Source organism: Hyposmocoma kahamanoa, unplaced genomic scaffold (genome assembly GCF_003589595.1).
Source record: "Hyposmocoma kahamanoa isolate Upper Pololo Valley unplaced genomic scaffold, ASM358959v1 118, whole genome shotgun sequence".
In the NCBI taxonomy this organism is placed as follows: domain Eukaryota; kingdom Metazoa; phylum Arthropoda; class Insecta; order Lepidoptera; family Cosmopterigidae; genus Hyposmocoma; species Hyposmocoma kahamanoa.
The window spans coordinates 3989-20222 of NW_020653402.1; the positions used below are offsets into that span (position 1 = coordinate 3989).

Genomic DNA, 16234 nt, shown 5'->3' on the forward strand with positions numbered 1-16234 from the left:
CTTAGTTGGTATAGCGTCTGGCACGGTATGCAAGAAGACGTCGGTTCGAATCCGACCGGATCGAAGGAATTTTTTCTGAGTGTTCGATCTTTGTATTAATAATTACCTACATAAGTTTTTTGGACATGTCCGAGACAGTAAAAATAACAAATAAATATTTTTATTTAACCTCAGTCACTTAGATAGGTGTTTATTACAACTCGTGGAACTAAAGTTGGGTTTATGATGTAAGTAATATAGTAGTGAGGTTTTAACAACGCTTTTAGGATGCTGATGGGGCTGCCGCGACACTGTAGTGCATCCGGCATGTTCACGGAGGCGCACACAGATGCCTTCATGCCATTATGCGCAAGAAGGCTGCCTCACTTATGATGCGTGTACGCGGCAGCGCTAATAGCATCCTAACAGTTGTTGCCAATAGGATGGACTGCCCCTACCAACTACATTGGGTGCAACTACACGTGCGTAGGGTAGTGGTCTAAACTCACTTCTCACTAAAATTAAGTAATTTTGTATTGTACTAACCATAGCACGTAAGTAAAATTTACTGTATTACTAACATTATTATGGATCATGGTCCGAAATAAATAATTCTATTCTATTCTATTTACAAATAACTCTGTTTATAATCAGTCTGTTGGTACCATCGAGTATATAACCTGAAATAGAGACGAAATAAGGACCATCCATCCCTGGCAACTCATCAGACAAATGGGCCTTATATCACTTTTAAATGTCAACTCTCGTTTACGCTGAAATCACAAAATAAAAAGTTGAACTAGTACAGCGCCAACAAGTGACCTGTGTGTACGTCTTCGTATATTCCAAAAAGTATTCTATATTTATTGTAATAAAGATCAAATCTCTAACAATAGAGGGCTGTTCCATTCGATGGTGTGGGGAAAAACAGAAAAACATGTAATTACAAGACAAACGGAGTCACGTTTCATCGGTGATTAAATATTTTTAAATTTTCGTCCGTTACAAGTCCGTCAATTGTTTCGAGTTCGGGCTGGCCAATCGGAGCGCAGTTGCCATCGTAATGATTTGGCAAAATAGTTTTCAAACTAATTAAATGACATTTCGTCTCTATTTCTAGTTATATACTCGATGGTTAGTACTTAGAAAAAAAAGTAATTGCATGAAAATTTAATTAGCTACCCTGTTCTATCCAATTCAACCCAAAATTGCCACATAAATATGAAGTTAAAGTTTACTATACCTGTCCCACTTTTTGCGGGCTTCAGGCAGCGTAGACAGATCATCTTTCAACAAATACACCCTTAAACCTGAAACAAAGTGTATTTTATTAAATAACTTTTGACACTTTGGAGTACACTGTTTCGTATTTGTTTGTGTCTGGAAAGTCATATGCGAAAGAAAAATACCAACCTAGCAAAAAGGTTTCGCACATGTAGTCCCAGCTCATCTCTCCAATGCTAAACGGAAATACAGTCTTGTCTTCGCTTGACAGAGCACCCCACATGGATATCACATTATTGTCTGTAAATTTCCAGGCCTGGGTTGAAAAGTAGAACAGAATGTGGGTCAACTTCATGACTTTGTTGTAGAGTTTTAGCATTCTGAAAGAAAAGAGAAAAGTCAGTATTCATATTGTCGTGAATACTTCACATTAGATAATAAATAATAAGTAAGATAATGTATCCGAATGAGTAAGGTAATTATCATCAACCCATTTATACCTCCCACTTTTGTACACGGGTCTCCTCTCAGGCGATGGTTTACGCCATCATCTACCACGTTGACCCAATGCGGGTTGGAGACTTCACACATTGTGAACTTTCTTCACCGAAAAGCTCATTGTAAATTTCAAATTAAAATTCCGAGAAACTCAGAGGTGCTAGCCCGGATTCGAACCCACGGCCCTTGGAAGGTCGAACCATTAGGCTACTACGGTATTAATAATATGTATCAGAATAAGTTTAACAATTAATATATAAATCGTTTTATTTCTTTATAAAAAATGAGTAATTTGTTTTTCACCTCACTAGCTCGGAAAGTTCGAAAGAAAATTCGAACTTGACGATTTATTAGTTCTGACCATTGACTTACAAATAAATGGACGACGGGTCTAATACAAAAACCACGAAAAAAATGTCCCAAGTCAACCTATTTAAACGTAGTGACATGTAAAGGAATATCAAAAAGCTAAAACGTTGAATTTAAATTATAATGTCATCGCAGTACTGTCTAATTTTGCTTGCTTCGCTGTCAGTCGAACAAACGAAGACTAAAGCGTGAATGACGCTCTGTATACGATTTCAACGCCCTATAAGTTCGGACACTTTTTAGCGCGGACCCGACGTCCATATAATTGTAAGTCAATGGTTCTGACGGTTTATTAATTCTGAATTGAGCAGGCGAAATGCCGTTACAATGTTTACGCTCCGAACATTATCCGTCGAACAAGTTTGGATATCTTATGAAAGAAGTGAATTCACCAAATTGTGAAGTTTGTAACGAAATTGAAGACGTCCAACACTTGTTTGCGGAATGTACCAAGAATGAAAGCCAGCGTACAGCTGCTGATGTTTCTGTGAACAGAAAGTAAAGAGAACGGACACTCTCCGCCCCTCCCTGGCTTTAGATACCGCATCACGCCCCGCACATTGCCCGTCACATTGACTGAACGACAAAAAGGCTGCCGGCGAGCCGTTTTCACACGAAGACGGCTTTGATATTTGAATATAGTTTTCATTTATTCATTACGAAACTTGTACATTAATATTTTATGATCGTGAATTGTGCTGTGTACGGCTGTTTATCAACGTTTTCCGAAAGATGAAACGAAGTAGGTAAGTAAAAAAACTTATGTCTGAGATTCATTCAGTTGTTGTTTTCTTCATTTATTTACTGCAATATATGTATGTATAAAAATACAGATTTATTATATCAATATAATGAGGCGCCACGACTTCGTGGGCTAGTAGACAAGGGTTCTCGAATTTTCAATTCATATTGCTGATAAATATTACGTAAGTAGCGAATATCCTAATAATTAACTAAGTAATGATGATCAACTTGGACACGCAATTTCAAATACCTTGGTTACCTTATTTAAAAGTACATGTCCAAATTATAACATTTTCAGTGCTTTTAATATATATTTTTTAAATAAATCTTCAATATTACTCTAGTTAGTGAGTTAATGAAAAATATGATATTATATTGATATAAATACATAATAGACATGTGTAAATATTAGGATTCTGGATATCACGTAACGTAATAGTGCAAGAAAGTGATGGGTAACCCTGCCACTACACGCGAACATTTGCGCGTGTGCAGATAGCGTCTTGCTGTATGTAGTTGTAGTAGGTAAATGATTTTCGATCGTTGTATGGAGTGTCCGGGGTGTGCCCTTGACAAAAATGTTGTGTGACGTGGTAAACCGGCGATAGTTGACGTAGTACTTCTAAAGCAATAATAATATAAAAAATAAGTTTTACTGTAAATTGCATGACAGTCAGAATAAAGTTATGATAGGACTGACATGTTCTCTAGAACAAAAGTTCTAAAATTAAATGAAGATTTAAAAAAAAACTTAACGATGGACTGTGGTTCACCTAACTTTTTCTTTCGATGAAAAAAAAAAGATAATGCACGTTCAACTACGCGATTTGTATTACTTATTTATGTAATACAAATCCGTTGGTATATTTTATTCTTATTATTGTTGACATTAAATAACGGTTTTTTTTCGTCTACCATTTTCCTCGCTATAGTGAGGTGAAAAGTTGTGTGTTTCGCTCAGCAGCAAAGTTGTTTTGCGTCTCGTGTCTTGAAACCCTCGCTACGCTCAGGATTCATATAAATAATAAATAACTATTGTTGTACAATAAAGTATTTACATACATACATAGAGTAGCCTGGTCAAAGTCAAAGTCAAAGTCAAAGATTATTTATTCCATAGGTAAAATAAATTTACACTTGAAAACGTCACATTTAAGCTACATTTAAGCTACTGCTCGTTCACTACGCTGTCCTCCCCGAGAAGAACGAGCAAGAAACTCTAGGGATTGCTCTTTTCAAATAAACTTAAATGCTATGGAATACACTTTGAATCAAATTTGTGTGGATTCTGGAGCCATGTCGTCTTTCCATACACTTTATCTAACACGTAGTCTTCAATTTTGTAATATGATTTTTCGATCAAAATATTTTTAATGTAGTTTTTAAACTTAGGAAATGATAAACTTAATATATGCTCCGGAATCTTATTGTAAAATCGTTTGCAATGGTCTAAGATGACGCATCCGATAAGAGTACGCAATGTACATTGCCGAGAAGTTATTTACAACACGCAACTAAGTTCAGTGTTTGTTGTGCGGAAAAATATTCAAAACTTATTGAAAACCATATGTATTTGTGTGTACTTAAAAAAAAATATACATAATTTCAATAAGAAAGAAGATATCCATAATATTAACCTTAGAGCTAAGTCCAAACACATGGTACCACGGTTTCGTTTAACCAAGGTAAACAACTCTTTTATGGGGAACTGTATACGTTTTTACAATAAGATTCCGGAGCATATATTAAGTTTATCATTTCCTAAGTTTAAAAACATTTTGATCGAAAAATCATATTACAAAATTGAAGACTGCGTGTTAGATAAAGACGTATGGAAAGACGACACGGCTCCAGAATCCATACAAATTTGATTCAAAGTGTATTCCATAGCATTTAAGTTTATTTGAAAAGAGCAATCCCTAGAGTTTCTTGCTCGTTTTTCTCAGGGAGGTCAGCGTAGTGAACGAGCAGTAGCTTAAATGTGACGTTTTCAAGTGTACATTTATTTTACCTATGGAATAAATAATCTTTGACTTTGATTGGTATTTTCAAATTGTTACTGACACTAAACTAAGCATATTTTTTAAAAACTCGTCTAGAGGTCAAACTGCAAAGGATTCTGGTCACTTGCAACATATGGGGTTAGTAGCAGTTTTATTCTGAAATGGCTGAAATGTGCAAACGTACGCAACTCGACGTGTTGCAAGAGTACGCGCGTAGTCTCATACCATCTTTTTTAGAACAGTGTACTTCTAAATAAAATTTCCGTCGCTGTGACTCGTTCTAAATCAACTAAAACCTATTGCGAGAGTCTAGTATTTTTTAAGGTTTAATAGACCTGAGGCATGTGCTCCGAATGTGTCTGATATATCGGCAACAAGTGCGCCTAAAGTACCACCACCACAAGTCCATGCATACGGAGACAAAAAATCACATTACCAGAAATGTATGGAGGTGATTCCTGTAACCTATAAACGAAGTCCTATCAAAAAAGGTGTTGCGTACTCTTGCCGACGCACATGCGTACTCTTACCCATAGTACAGTGTAAGAGTACGCAAATCTCATTCTGCACTTTTTTATCAATTACAACCACACTATTATATATAACTACTTTTCATGTAAGAGTCGGATAAGTAGACTATAAAACAAAACAATAACTAAATTTTTATTGAATTGATATTCAATTATTTTTTGTGAAATTACTCCACTAGTTTGTTATAATTATTAATACAAAGATCGAACACTCAGAAAAAATTCCTTCGATCCGGTCGGATAATAATTGAAAAACAAAAAGTAATTGAATATCAATTCAATAAAAATGTAATTAATACAGTGAATAGCGACATCTCTCGCCAGGACTGGTAGCTGTAAAGATACTAACTGGGTGATAAATCTGTCATAGATTTCTCATAGATGGCGCTACGACTAAAAAGTCGTTGAAAGACCAAGTACAAAGACACGACGCAAGCACATCGAAAAATTCGTGAGGTCCGTTTGTTCGTTCCGTGCCTTATTTGATATAGCGTCTGGCACGGTATGCAAGAAGACGTCGATCCGACCTGATGGAAGGAATTTTTTCTGAGTGTTCGATCTTTGTATTAATAATTAAAACAATAACTGATTTTCTAACACTTTTTGTTTTCATTCTACACCATCTCAAACCTTAAGTGCGTCGTCATAAACCAGGCTACCCTATTATCGTGACATGTTCACGATAATCAAGTAACACTACAGGGAAAATTCGCAAGGGCTTAAGCCGGTCTTAAATCCGGCGAGCAAGCGAGCTTGCGATTTTGAAGGGTAGGTAAGGTGCAGGTGAATTGTTTTTTCTTTTGTAATCATTGACTTACAATTATATACAATTATATGGACGTCGGGTCCGCGCTAAATAGTGTCCGAACTTATAGGGATTTAAAATCGTATACAGAGCGTGATTAAGCTTTAGTCTTCGTTTGTTCGACTGACAGCGAAGCAAGCAAAATTAGACAGTACTGCGATGACATTACAATTTAAATTCAACGTTTTAGCTTTTTCATATTCCTTTACATGTCACTACGTTTAAATAGGTTGACTTGGGACATTTTTTTCGTGGTTTTTGTATTAGACCCGTCGTCCATTTATTTGTAAGTCAATGTTTGTAATACTAAATGATGGGACGAACAAGTCGTGCGCCTATCCATAACAGTTGCAGCGCCACTCAGAGCTTTATCTCAAAGATCTGACGGGCACCGCCACTACGCCCGTCACCATGAGACATAAGTTGACAAGTCACATGTGCCTGTAATTTCACCAGCACCAGCACAATAACCCTTCCAAACCGGAACGCAGTAGCGCTCACATTACCGCTTGGCGGCAGAAATAAGTAAACTAGCAGTACTTCCCTGTACGTAATCTTTCACAAAGAGCTCTACTGCTCTACTGTAATCGAATACGATGAAAAACATGTTGGATAATGGCGTGTAAACGAAACCTAAGATTCCGCGAATGTGTGCATCCGTAAACGGCGCGCGGCGTGCATCCATACACACAAGTCGCGCTATTACATTTGTACAGAGTTACCATTATGTGTTTTATTGTGCTATGCTAATACTTACGTCCGTTTTCTTCCAGTCAAAGCGTAATAAATGTCGACGAAAAGAGCGGGTAAATAATGCAGGAAGAAGTTGTAGAATAAGAACATGTAGTAGTTATTAGTTGGATTCAGTCCATAGTACCTGAAAAATAGACATTTACTCATACATTTGTCATAGATTTCTCATAGATGGCGCTACGACTAAAAAGTCGTTGAAAGACCAAGTACAAAGACCGACGCAAGCACGTAGAAAAATTCGTGAGGTCTGTTGGTTCGTTCCGTGTGGCTTAGTTGGTATAGCGTCTGGCACGGTATGCAAGAAGACGTCGATTCGAATCCGACCGGATCGAAGTATTTTTTTCTGAGTGTTCGATCTTTGTATTAATAATTATAACAAACTAGTGGAGTAATTTCACAAAAAATAATTGAATATCAATTCAATAAAAATTTAATTAAACATTTACTGTTAGACTCAAAAGCATCCTCATTGAACGAAAATACGTCCACAACACGTAGTTTTTGTCACAGCTTTTTGTCACCAAGTACAGAGAAGCAATAATAACCTTTAGAGCAGGGTTTGTTAACCTTGTCATGGGCCCCTCTAAAAATTTCAAAGAGCCCACTGACGATGGCCGTCAAAGGGCGCGAAAATTCAAAAAGGTCACGCGCACATTACTTATTTATTCACAACATATTGTATACCAATGTTTAACCGACTCCAAAAAATGGAGGTGATTCCCAATTCCACTGTATATATTTTTTGTCTAAGTATGTTACGCGATAACTAAATTTGCGAACCAATTCCGTTGACTATTTTTTTGTTGGAAAATGGGTACCTCAGAAGTGGTCCCATTTAAATTTAAAGCAAATATTTCACCTATAAGGGTGGCAAACTAGGGGATGAATCCGGTTCCGCGCACTTTCCGGTAACCTGTTTCAATAAAATTTGGCAAATAGATATAATTCCGCGCACTTTTGAGGTCTGAGATTATATATTAATGCGTTGTATTAGGTAGGCTCAACATGGACCCACAGCGTTCATTACATGGACCCCTTAGGAGTTCATGGACCACAGGTTAAGAAACCCTGCTTTAGAATATAATTTTTTTGTTTCACTATAGTTTTAAACTTCGTAAATGGCAAATTTTGAATATCACCCAGAATCATCGAGTATATAACCCGAAATAAGGGCCATCCATCACTGGCAACCCAACAGGCAAATGGGCATTTTATCACTTTTAAATATCAACTCTCGTTTGCGCTGAAATCACAAATTAGAAAACTGAAATAGTACAGCGCCAACAAGTGTGTGTACGTCTTCGTATATTCCAAAAATATTCCATATTTCTTGTAATAAAGATAATATATCTAACAATAGAGAGCTGTTCCATTCGGTGATGTGGGAAAAACAGCAAAACATGTAATTACTAGACAAACGGAGTCACATTTCATCGGTAATTATATATTAAATATGTAATTATTATTTCGAATTGGGGCTGTCCAATCGGAGCGCAGTTGTCACAGTAATGATTTGGCAGAATAGTCTGCAAACAAATTAAATGACATTTCGTCTCTATTTCAGGTTATATACTCGATGCCCGGAGGGACTCTATTCTATAGTGTATCAATGGCCTACCGTACTTACCAAACAGCTTTCACAGTAGGTTTGTCAATGCCATGTTTCCGATTAACATCGATAAATTCACCCCATGTGATTGGATTCTGCGCGCCTGACACGAAATTATAGATGGGAATGTCTGATGTTTGACTGTAAATAATAAAACAGATTGTTTTAAATATCAAATGGGCCCCAAATCTGCTATTTTTAAATAATCTCGGTTGTGTTCTTTACCATCCCAGTGATCGTGGGACCTGAAATGGGCCTCTAAACGTTGGTTTGTTTGAAAAAACAAATATACCTACGCAATTTAGATTAAAAACTCTATCTATACATGCGTCAAATAATGTATAGGTACTTTGTTAACGCTTTTGTGCACTGCCAAAGTCAAGGTCAAATAATCGTTTATTCGAAGTAAAATTTTTACACTTGATAAAGCCATTTTTGAAGCTTCTGCCCGTTTGCTCACGATAAAGAGAAGAACAAGCGAGAAACTCTAGGGATTGCTCTTTTCAAATAAACTTAAATGCTATGGAATACACTTTGAATCATATTTGTGTGGAATCTAGGCACACGTTGTGTTTCCATGCATTCTAACACGTAGTCTACAATTTTGTAATATGAATTTTCAATTAAAATACTTCTATTGTAAGTTTTAAACTTACGAATGGTAAACTTAATATATGCTCCGGAATCTTATCAGTTCTCCATAAAAGAATCGTTTACCTTCGTTAAACGAAATCGTGGTACCATGACTTTGACTTAGTTCTAAGGTTAATATTATGGATATCTTCTTTCTTAATAAAATTATGTATATTGTTACGAGCATACAAAATATTTGAGTAAATGTACTGTGATGCCACAGTCATGATACCAGTCGCCTTAAACTTTTCTCTGAGAGAAACCCGAGAATCTAAACGGTATACAGAACGAATCGCTCGTTTTTGCAACACAAATATCAACGAAAGCAACTAAAGTAAACTAGTCTAGCAGTAGCAACATCGGAAAGCTCACGTATTCTACGGGCTGTGTATGCAGCAGAGCGTAATCTGCTGGCTAAGGAAGATTATGTGGAAACCATTGGCGTTTACTATCTAAGGTCACTCCCAAAAAGACAGCTTTATTAAAAAGGTCTAACTTTTCAGATACCAAGATTTTCTAACTTTTTTAAAATAACAATGCGGTTGAGGTTTAGTAGTTTTATTTCTTCAAATTTCAAAGAGCGGTATAATTCACTCTATTACTTCTACTGATTGTAAATTCTAAAATATTACTTACTTTTCCTTAAAGTTCTTAGCTGTATACCAAACAGCCGACAAAATGGCATTGACGCAGAGATCCACAGGTACCATGTCCGCAGTCTTCTCTAGATTCATGTACATCGTTCTGAGGACCTGAAATAAAATTAAAAAATCTTTTCCAAACAAACCAATGCTTCTCGCAATTTACAAGATATAAAAAATAAAATTAAAAAAAAACAAAGTTGGCTTTATTGGACATGCAAACAAAAAAGTAAAAAAAAAAAAAATAAAAATAAATTCAAGGTAAAAAAATAATGTCAAGTCCTCTTGACAAAGTCATGGTCAGCATGGTCATTTCGGGTCATACTAATTACCAGAGTAATCATGCTTTTTAACCGACTTCAAAAAAGGAGGAGGTTCTCAATTCGACTGTATGTTTTTTTTAACCGACTTCAAAAAAAGGACTCGGTTCTCAATTCGACTGTATGTTTTTTTGTGTGTATGTTACGCGATAACTCCGGTACTTCTGAACTGATTTTCATTATTCTTTTTTTGTTGGAAAGAGGGTACCTTCATAGCGGTCCCATTTCATTTCGAAGAAAATCATCCACCTCTAAGGGTGGCTGTTGACGCATGAAGATTCATTTTCATAAATGGCGCCTAAGTTTTTTATAAGGAGCAATTATTTTAATGGTTGATTTTGCTATTCTGCAATTCAAGACGTTTTTCTCTCTCAATATACTTTGAATAGTGAAAACCGATTTTTATTATCTCCTGTGTCAAGTCCCGTATAGTGACGAACTAAATTTCAATAAAACTTGGCAAATAGATGTAATTCCACGTACTTTTGAGGTCGTTTTTTTTAGTTCTCTGTACTGAGATTATATTATTTTAACTTGAATTTATTTTTTCCTCTTTGTCATTAAAAGCTGATTTTTTAATTTATTTTTTTACATCCTGTAAAGTGTGAGACGCGTTGATTAAAGAAGTGACAGTAATTCCTCACTGTTATTTTGCCATTCAAATACATATTTCGGTGCAACAAAAATCAAAACAAATAATTGTAGACAATTAGGCACTAAATAAATAAAATGGTTACTTATCAATAGTCCGAAATGACGTTTTCCAGAAATAACGTTTCCTCGAATTTTCATAGCCTCAAAAGTAATTTTGAGAGGAAAGTGTTTCTTTCTTTTAAATCTAACTTGACCTAACCTAACCGAACCTAATCTTGTCTTTGCGGTAAACATCAAACATATCCTGAAAGAACAACGGTTTCGTTATAATTCTTTTAGGTTTTCGGTGTAATGAAAATTCGAACAAACGTTATTTCGGAAAACATTTCGGGAAAGAATTGGAATGTAACGCTATCATTTGGAACCCCGTCCATCACAACCACACACAAACATTAGAGAAAATTCAGAAGACATTTGCTCGAAACTTATACAAGAAGATGTACGGATATTACCCCTTACTTTATCCCACAGCATTTATTTTAGGTATGGTAAATTATAGAATGCTAGAAGTGAGACGCAATCTGGCTCTTGTAACTTATGTGTTTCGTCTGGTACGGGGAATAATATACAACCCATTTTTGTTGTCCAAGGTAGGCTTTATGGTACCTAGAACTAATCTGGTGCGACTTCATAGAATGAGGTTATTTGCACTACCTAACACACGATGTAGAGTGAGTGAGATGGCCCCCCTGCCCCGTGCACTTAGGTATCTAAATCAGTTGCTTTCGACTCCTCATTGGACCTCTTTGCATGCTCAGAAACAAAATTCATATTTTCCGCAGGACACTATCTGGAGTCCTTGACCGGAGACAGTAGTATTAAGTGTTAGTTTAAAATGTAATAACAAAAAGTTTTTATCTTTTTTTTGTCATTAATGTTAATCTGTAATGATTTATTGTTTATGGTATTGTATTCATAATTTTGTCAATTTTCATATTTTATTCACTTTTGTAATTGACTTAAGATTGATTGTACATTTAGCTTTAAGTCTTACTATTGCGTTTGGGTTGACTGTAAGCAATATGTAATAAATAAATAAATAAATATATTACACGCAAAAGAAAATCGAGTTCGTGATAGGTTGTTAAATTGCAATTTAAATTATTAAATCAATTACAGTGCAGTTTCATTTAGTGCAATCCTACTTTATGTTTTTCAAGTCAACTAAAACCGACTTACCCCAGTTCCTGTACCAATGATGAGGCCCGTAGGTCCATAAAGGCTGTCAGTCCACCCTCGTACTGGCTCCTCGTAAGTAGATACCACTGAAAAATATTCAATGGCGTCGATTAAAACTCAAATAACCTTTTTTCTACTCCTGTACATTTATCTATCAATTAAATTTCATAAACCATATCGCAAAGGCGCTCCTTTTAGAACCAAAATTGTATTGTCTATGGTACTCGCTACTGATCCGAAATACTTTAAAAAAATATGTATTTTTGCTAATTAAAATATCAATTCTCACGCTACTCAAAACACTTTACTGCCTCCTGATTGGTTAAAATATAAGCGGTACTTGGCCTATAACGAACACTTCTATTTGTTTTTGTTTTTCGTTTTGTAGCATTTGTTCAGCTTTCGTTTGAGTTTGTTGTAGTGCAATGTTAACTAAATATACGTTAAATATTGGTTGTGTGTCTTCATTTTAATTTATTCATAGAAAAAGTAACGATTGTTAAAAATATTATTATGCAATTTTATGTTCTCAACATACGTAGACATTATTATTTTTAATCTCCTTAATTTATATTGTTTTAAAATCAAAGTTTTATTTTTCATAGGTAAATGAGTCACACCTCAATACTGATTTCACTCAACTACTCATTGGTAAGGCAGATTCCCCCGAGAAGAGAAAGCAAGAAACTCTAGGAACTGCTCTTTGTAAGTAAACACATTAATTATTTACTATATTTATTACAAATATCATGAACAGAAACACTCTGAAAGAGCTAAATGAACAGTATCATGATTTTTATCGTCAAAGTACGTAGAAACTTTATTTCAGATCGAGAATAGACGTCAATATCAAACTCACCTATGGAAGGTCTGAGAATGCAAACCGGCATACCTTCGCCGTATATCCTTACTGCTTCTTCAGCAATAGCTTTCGTGTAACAGTATGTGTTCGGCCTTTTACCCAGAAGCCTGGCAAAATAGAGAATTCAATATAAGAATAAAAATCTCACATGTGAACATACTAATATGCATCAAATCTTCTGCAAGGAAAATGCCTTTGTGGCCTCCAAGATGAAGATTTATTTCAAATAAATATTAGTAGACAACATACGTTGCAGACCCGAGACGGGGATCGAACCCTAGACCTCAAAGATGGCGACACCATGTAAACCGGTGTACAAATCACTCAATCACAGAGACCGTCTAATATTTACTTATTCAAAAATAATAATTGTACTTACTTAGGCAAAATGGCCTCGATTAGACCTTCATCCAGCTTCGCAATGGCTTCCAAAGCTTCAACACTCATTGGCGGGTCGTAGAATCTGAAACAATTAATATAATTGAAAATGGCCGACCAAAGACGGTTAACATAACCTCAAAATATTATTCAAAATGTGCCTACTGCCGCTCTAACGGGTCATGGTCCATACAATAAACACCTTTTCAATTTAGGTATCACGGACAGCCCTCTATATAGAGCGTGCACGGAGGGGGAGGAAACGGCCGCGCCCATTCTACTAGAGTGCTCCGGAGTGGCCAACTACAGGGCAAACCTTGGAGTGCCAAGGTCGCTCCCCGAAGTCTTCAGCAAACCGAGGAGGCTGCTGAGATTCCTGGAGGAGCTTGGGTGGCACGAGTAAGACCCACCACACGCAAAATAGACGCCTCGAAGTACTCGAAGTCTCTCTAATGCAGATTGGGGACTTAACACGTAAGACTTGTTACCAAGAGGTATTGTAACAAATGTATGTATGCATTTACAAACTTAGCAATTAGTCATAGTCGTATTTTTTTATGACGCGACGAACAAGTCGTGCTACTGCTATGTGGCGTGCTGCAGTGCCAATCGTAGCTTTAAATCGTAAAGACTAGAGAGGGCACTGCCACGACGCACTTCACCCTGAGACATAAGTTCAAAAGTACCATGTACCCTTCAAAACCGTAACTACCACTTCCGACACACGATAAGTTTTTGTTACGCTGACAGAAAGCATCGATCTAGAACTTTTACTTTTACTTTCTTTGATGTTAATGTTTTAACAACGGACAACTTTTTAAGGTTGCCCGAATAGTTTTCTATTTTCTAAATAAGCAGCTTGACCTGAGGTCCTTGTGAAATAGCTCATCCAGGGAAGTACTGCTATCTTACCAATTTCTGCCGCCAAGCAATGATATGAGCATTACCGCGCCCCAATTTTGAAGGTCAAGGGTGCTGGTGAAATTACAGGCACATGGAACTTTTCAACTTATGTCTCAGGGTGATGGGCGCGATGGTAGTGCGCCTCTGGCCTTTGCGATTTAAAGCTTAGAGTGATGCTGCAATTGCAATCGAAAGATATATCGGTTACCAACAAGCCGTGCTTGTTCCCATTTGGTATCACAAAAAAATACATTACACCAAAAAACAAAAACTACTTTTGTTGTAATAAGGCCAATTTTGCAAAACGACAACTTATCGGTAGAGAGTTTTATAGATTCTACAAACGTAATTGGTCGTTCATAAGATGACTTTCCTGTAGAAAAAGAAGTTTTATTTGGCTTTGTTAAAGGGTAACGAATTTCGTCACAAAATGCTTACTTTTCCTCAATATTGTCAAGATTCGTATGCGCAAACGCAGTGGATACATGCAATAGTGCACGCAGTGCACGACATTCCTTCCCGAGTTGTATCACGTTGTGTGTACCTCGCACATTGATTCCAGCAGAAATTGAAAGTTTCTCGTCGAATCTAACCGTTGCAGCTGCATTTATAATAATTGTCACCTATAATAAATAATTATTTATTAACAAATGGTACAAAAGAAAACTAAAATCAAGGCTGCCAATGGTGTATAAAATTTGTTTTGAATGAATATTGGTTTTGATCCACGGAGTATATATACAGAAATAGAGACGAAATATGGGCCATCCATCCCTGATAACGCATCAGGCAAAACAGCCTTATATCACTTTTAAATATCAAGTCTCGTTTGTTGAAATCACGATGGGGGAATCTCAACCAATCTACTATGGGGGTCTGTTCCATTCGGTGGTGTGGGAAAACATCTAATTACAAAACAAACAGAATCACATTTCATTAAATATGTAATTTTTCAATTATCGTCCATTATAGCAAAGCTCAAGTTAAACTGGTGGATTTGAAGTGAAACAAATGACGACACCCATCAATTGTTTCGAATTCGGGCTGGCCTATCGGAGCGTAGTTGTCACCGTAATGATTTGGCAGAATAGTTTTCAAACAAATTAAATGACATTTCGTCTCTATTTCTGGTTATATACTCGATGTTTTGATTATAAATCTAAGTACTAACTTTGCTGGTGAGAGTTTTCCTGTCCTCATCACTGAGGCCCAATCCTGGTAGTTCCATATCTCCCACAATGGGTACTACTTTGTGGATGCCTTTGGGATTCTCCTCATGAGCACGTTGGAACAACTGAAATTAAAACAACATTAGCGGAGTTTTATCGACAAATCTGGTGTTCCTCAGGGCAGAACACTCTGTCCTTTTTTATTTAGTTTTGCTTTTATATCGTTCTTCGTAAAGATCACTGCAATTATTATTTATACGTATTGCGTGCAAAATTTTATTAAAAAGGAAATGTGAATAAGAATAAGAATAGCACGAAATTAATTTTAATATCTCTATGTATGTATATTAAATAAAAAAGGTTCAAATTTTGTGCCCTGAGGAACACCAAATTTCATCTAAACTATGCCAAAATGTAGTGTACAATCTATCTATCACAAACGTTCTAAAACTGATATATTTTGAGTCTTTTGCAGTTTTCGACAGTTCCTAGGCGCCGATGTTCGCGCAATAAATGCTTGCGCGCAAGTCGTCCTATCTAATCTTTGGTATCTTTGTGACGTATGGAAATGGGTTCAAGGAAACTATATACCGTATATTGTATTGTATACTTACAAACTCATCCAGCATTTCATGCAGTCTTGCCCTCGCATCTTTGCCTTTCTTACCCCTGACCAAAACGTAAATAGTGTCCACGTCACCGCACGAGCGCAGGAGCTTCTCTATTAGAACTGAAAATTTATTGATGAGTAAAAATATTTTACGCCCAATAATCAAAAGCTTCAGCGAAATCAATAGCTGACGTCAAGTTTTTTTGGAAATTTCAGTACCAAGTACAAAATGTGCAAGGGCAAACTAACGGGGTACTGAAATTTCTTTCCTGATTTATTAATATATTTTTAGTACTTTTTCTCGAATTTGAATCGGACTTAGTGCACAACCAACAACCGAAGTGAGTCGGAGTTTTCTAGTCTCGGATTCG

General features: G+C 36.3%; 1 protein-coding gene across 2 annotated transcripts in view; it reads right to left on the reverse strand.

Annotated features, from left to right (window-relative positions):
* LOC113239967 (fatty acyl-CoA reductase wat-like) overlaps nucleotides 1-15978 on the reverse strand; it is an 18372-nt gene extending 2394 nt beyond the window's left edge. The window contains exons 1-11 of one of the 2 annotated variants that reach the window (XM_026477155.1): nucleotides 15868-15970; nucleotides 15256-15378; nucleotides 14523-14707; nucleotides 13183-13266; nucleotides 12801-12910; nucleotides 11942-12027; nucleotides 9784-9899; nucleotides 8533-8655; nucleotides 6910-7029; nucleotides 1393-1583; nucleotides 1223-1289 (exon numbers count right to left, since the gene is read on the reverse strand). In XM_026477155.1, coding sequence (XP_026332940.1) covers nucleotides 1223-1289; nucleotides 1393-1583; nucleotides 6910-7029; nucleotides 8533-8655; nucleotides 9784-9899; nucleotides 11942-12027; nucleotides 12801-12910; nucleotides 13183-13266; nucleotides 14523-14707; nucleotides 15256-15378; nucleotides 15868-15882 — 1220 coding nt within the window. In that variant the 5' untranslated portion in view covers nucleotides 15883-15970. Of the gene's footprint in view, nucleotides 1-1222; nucleotides 1290-1392; nucleotides 1584-6909; nucleotides 7030-8532; nucleotides 8656-9783; nucleotides 9900-11941; nucleotides 12028-12800; nucleotides 12911-13182; nucleotides 13267-14522; nucleotides 14708-15255; nucleotides 15379-15867 lie in introns of both variants that reach the window. The other variant, XM_026477156.1, reaches the window with a different exon arrangement.
* Between the last annotated feature and the right edge of the window lie 256 nt (nucleotides 15979-16234).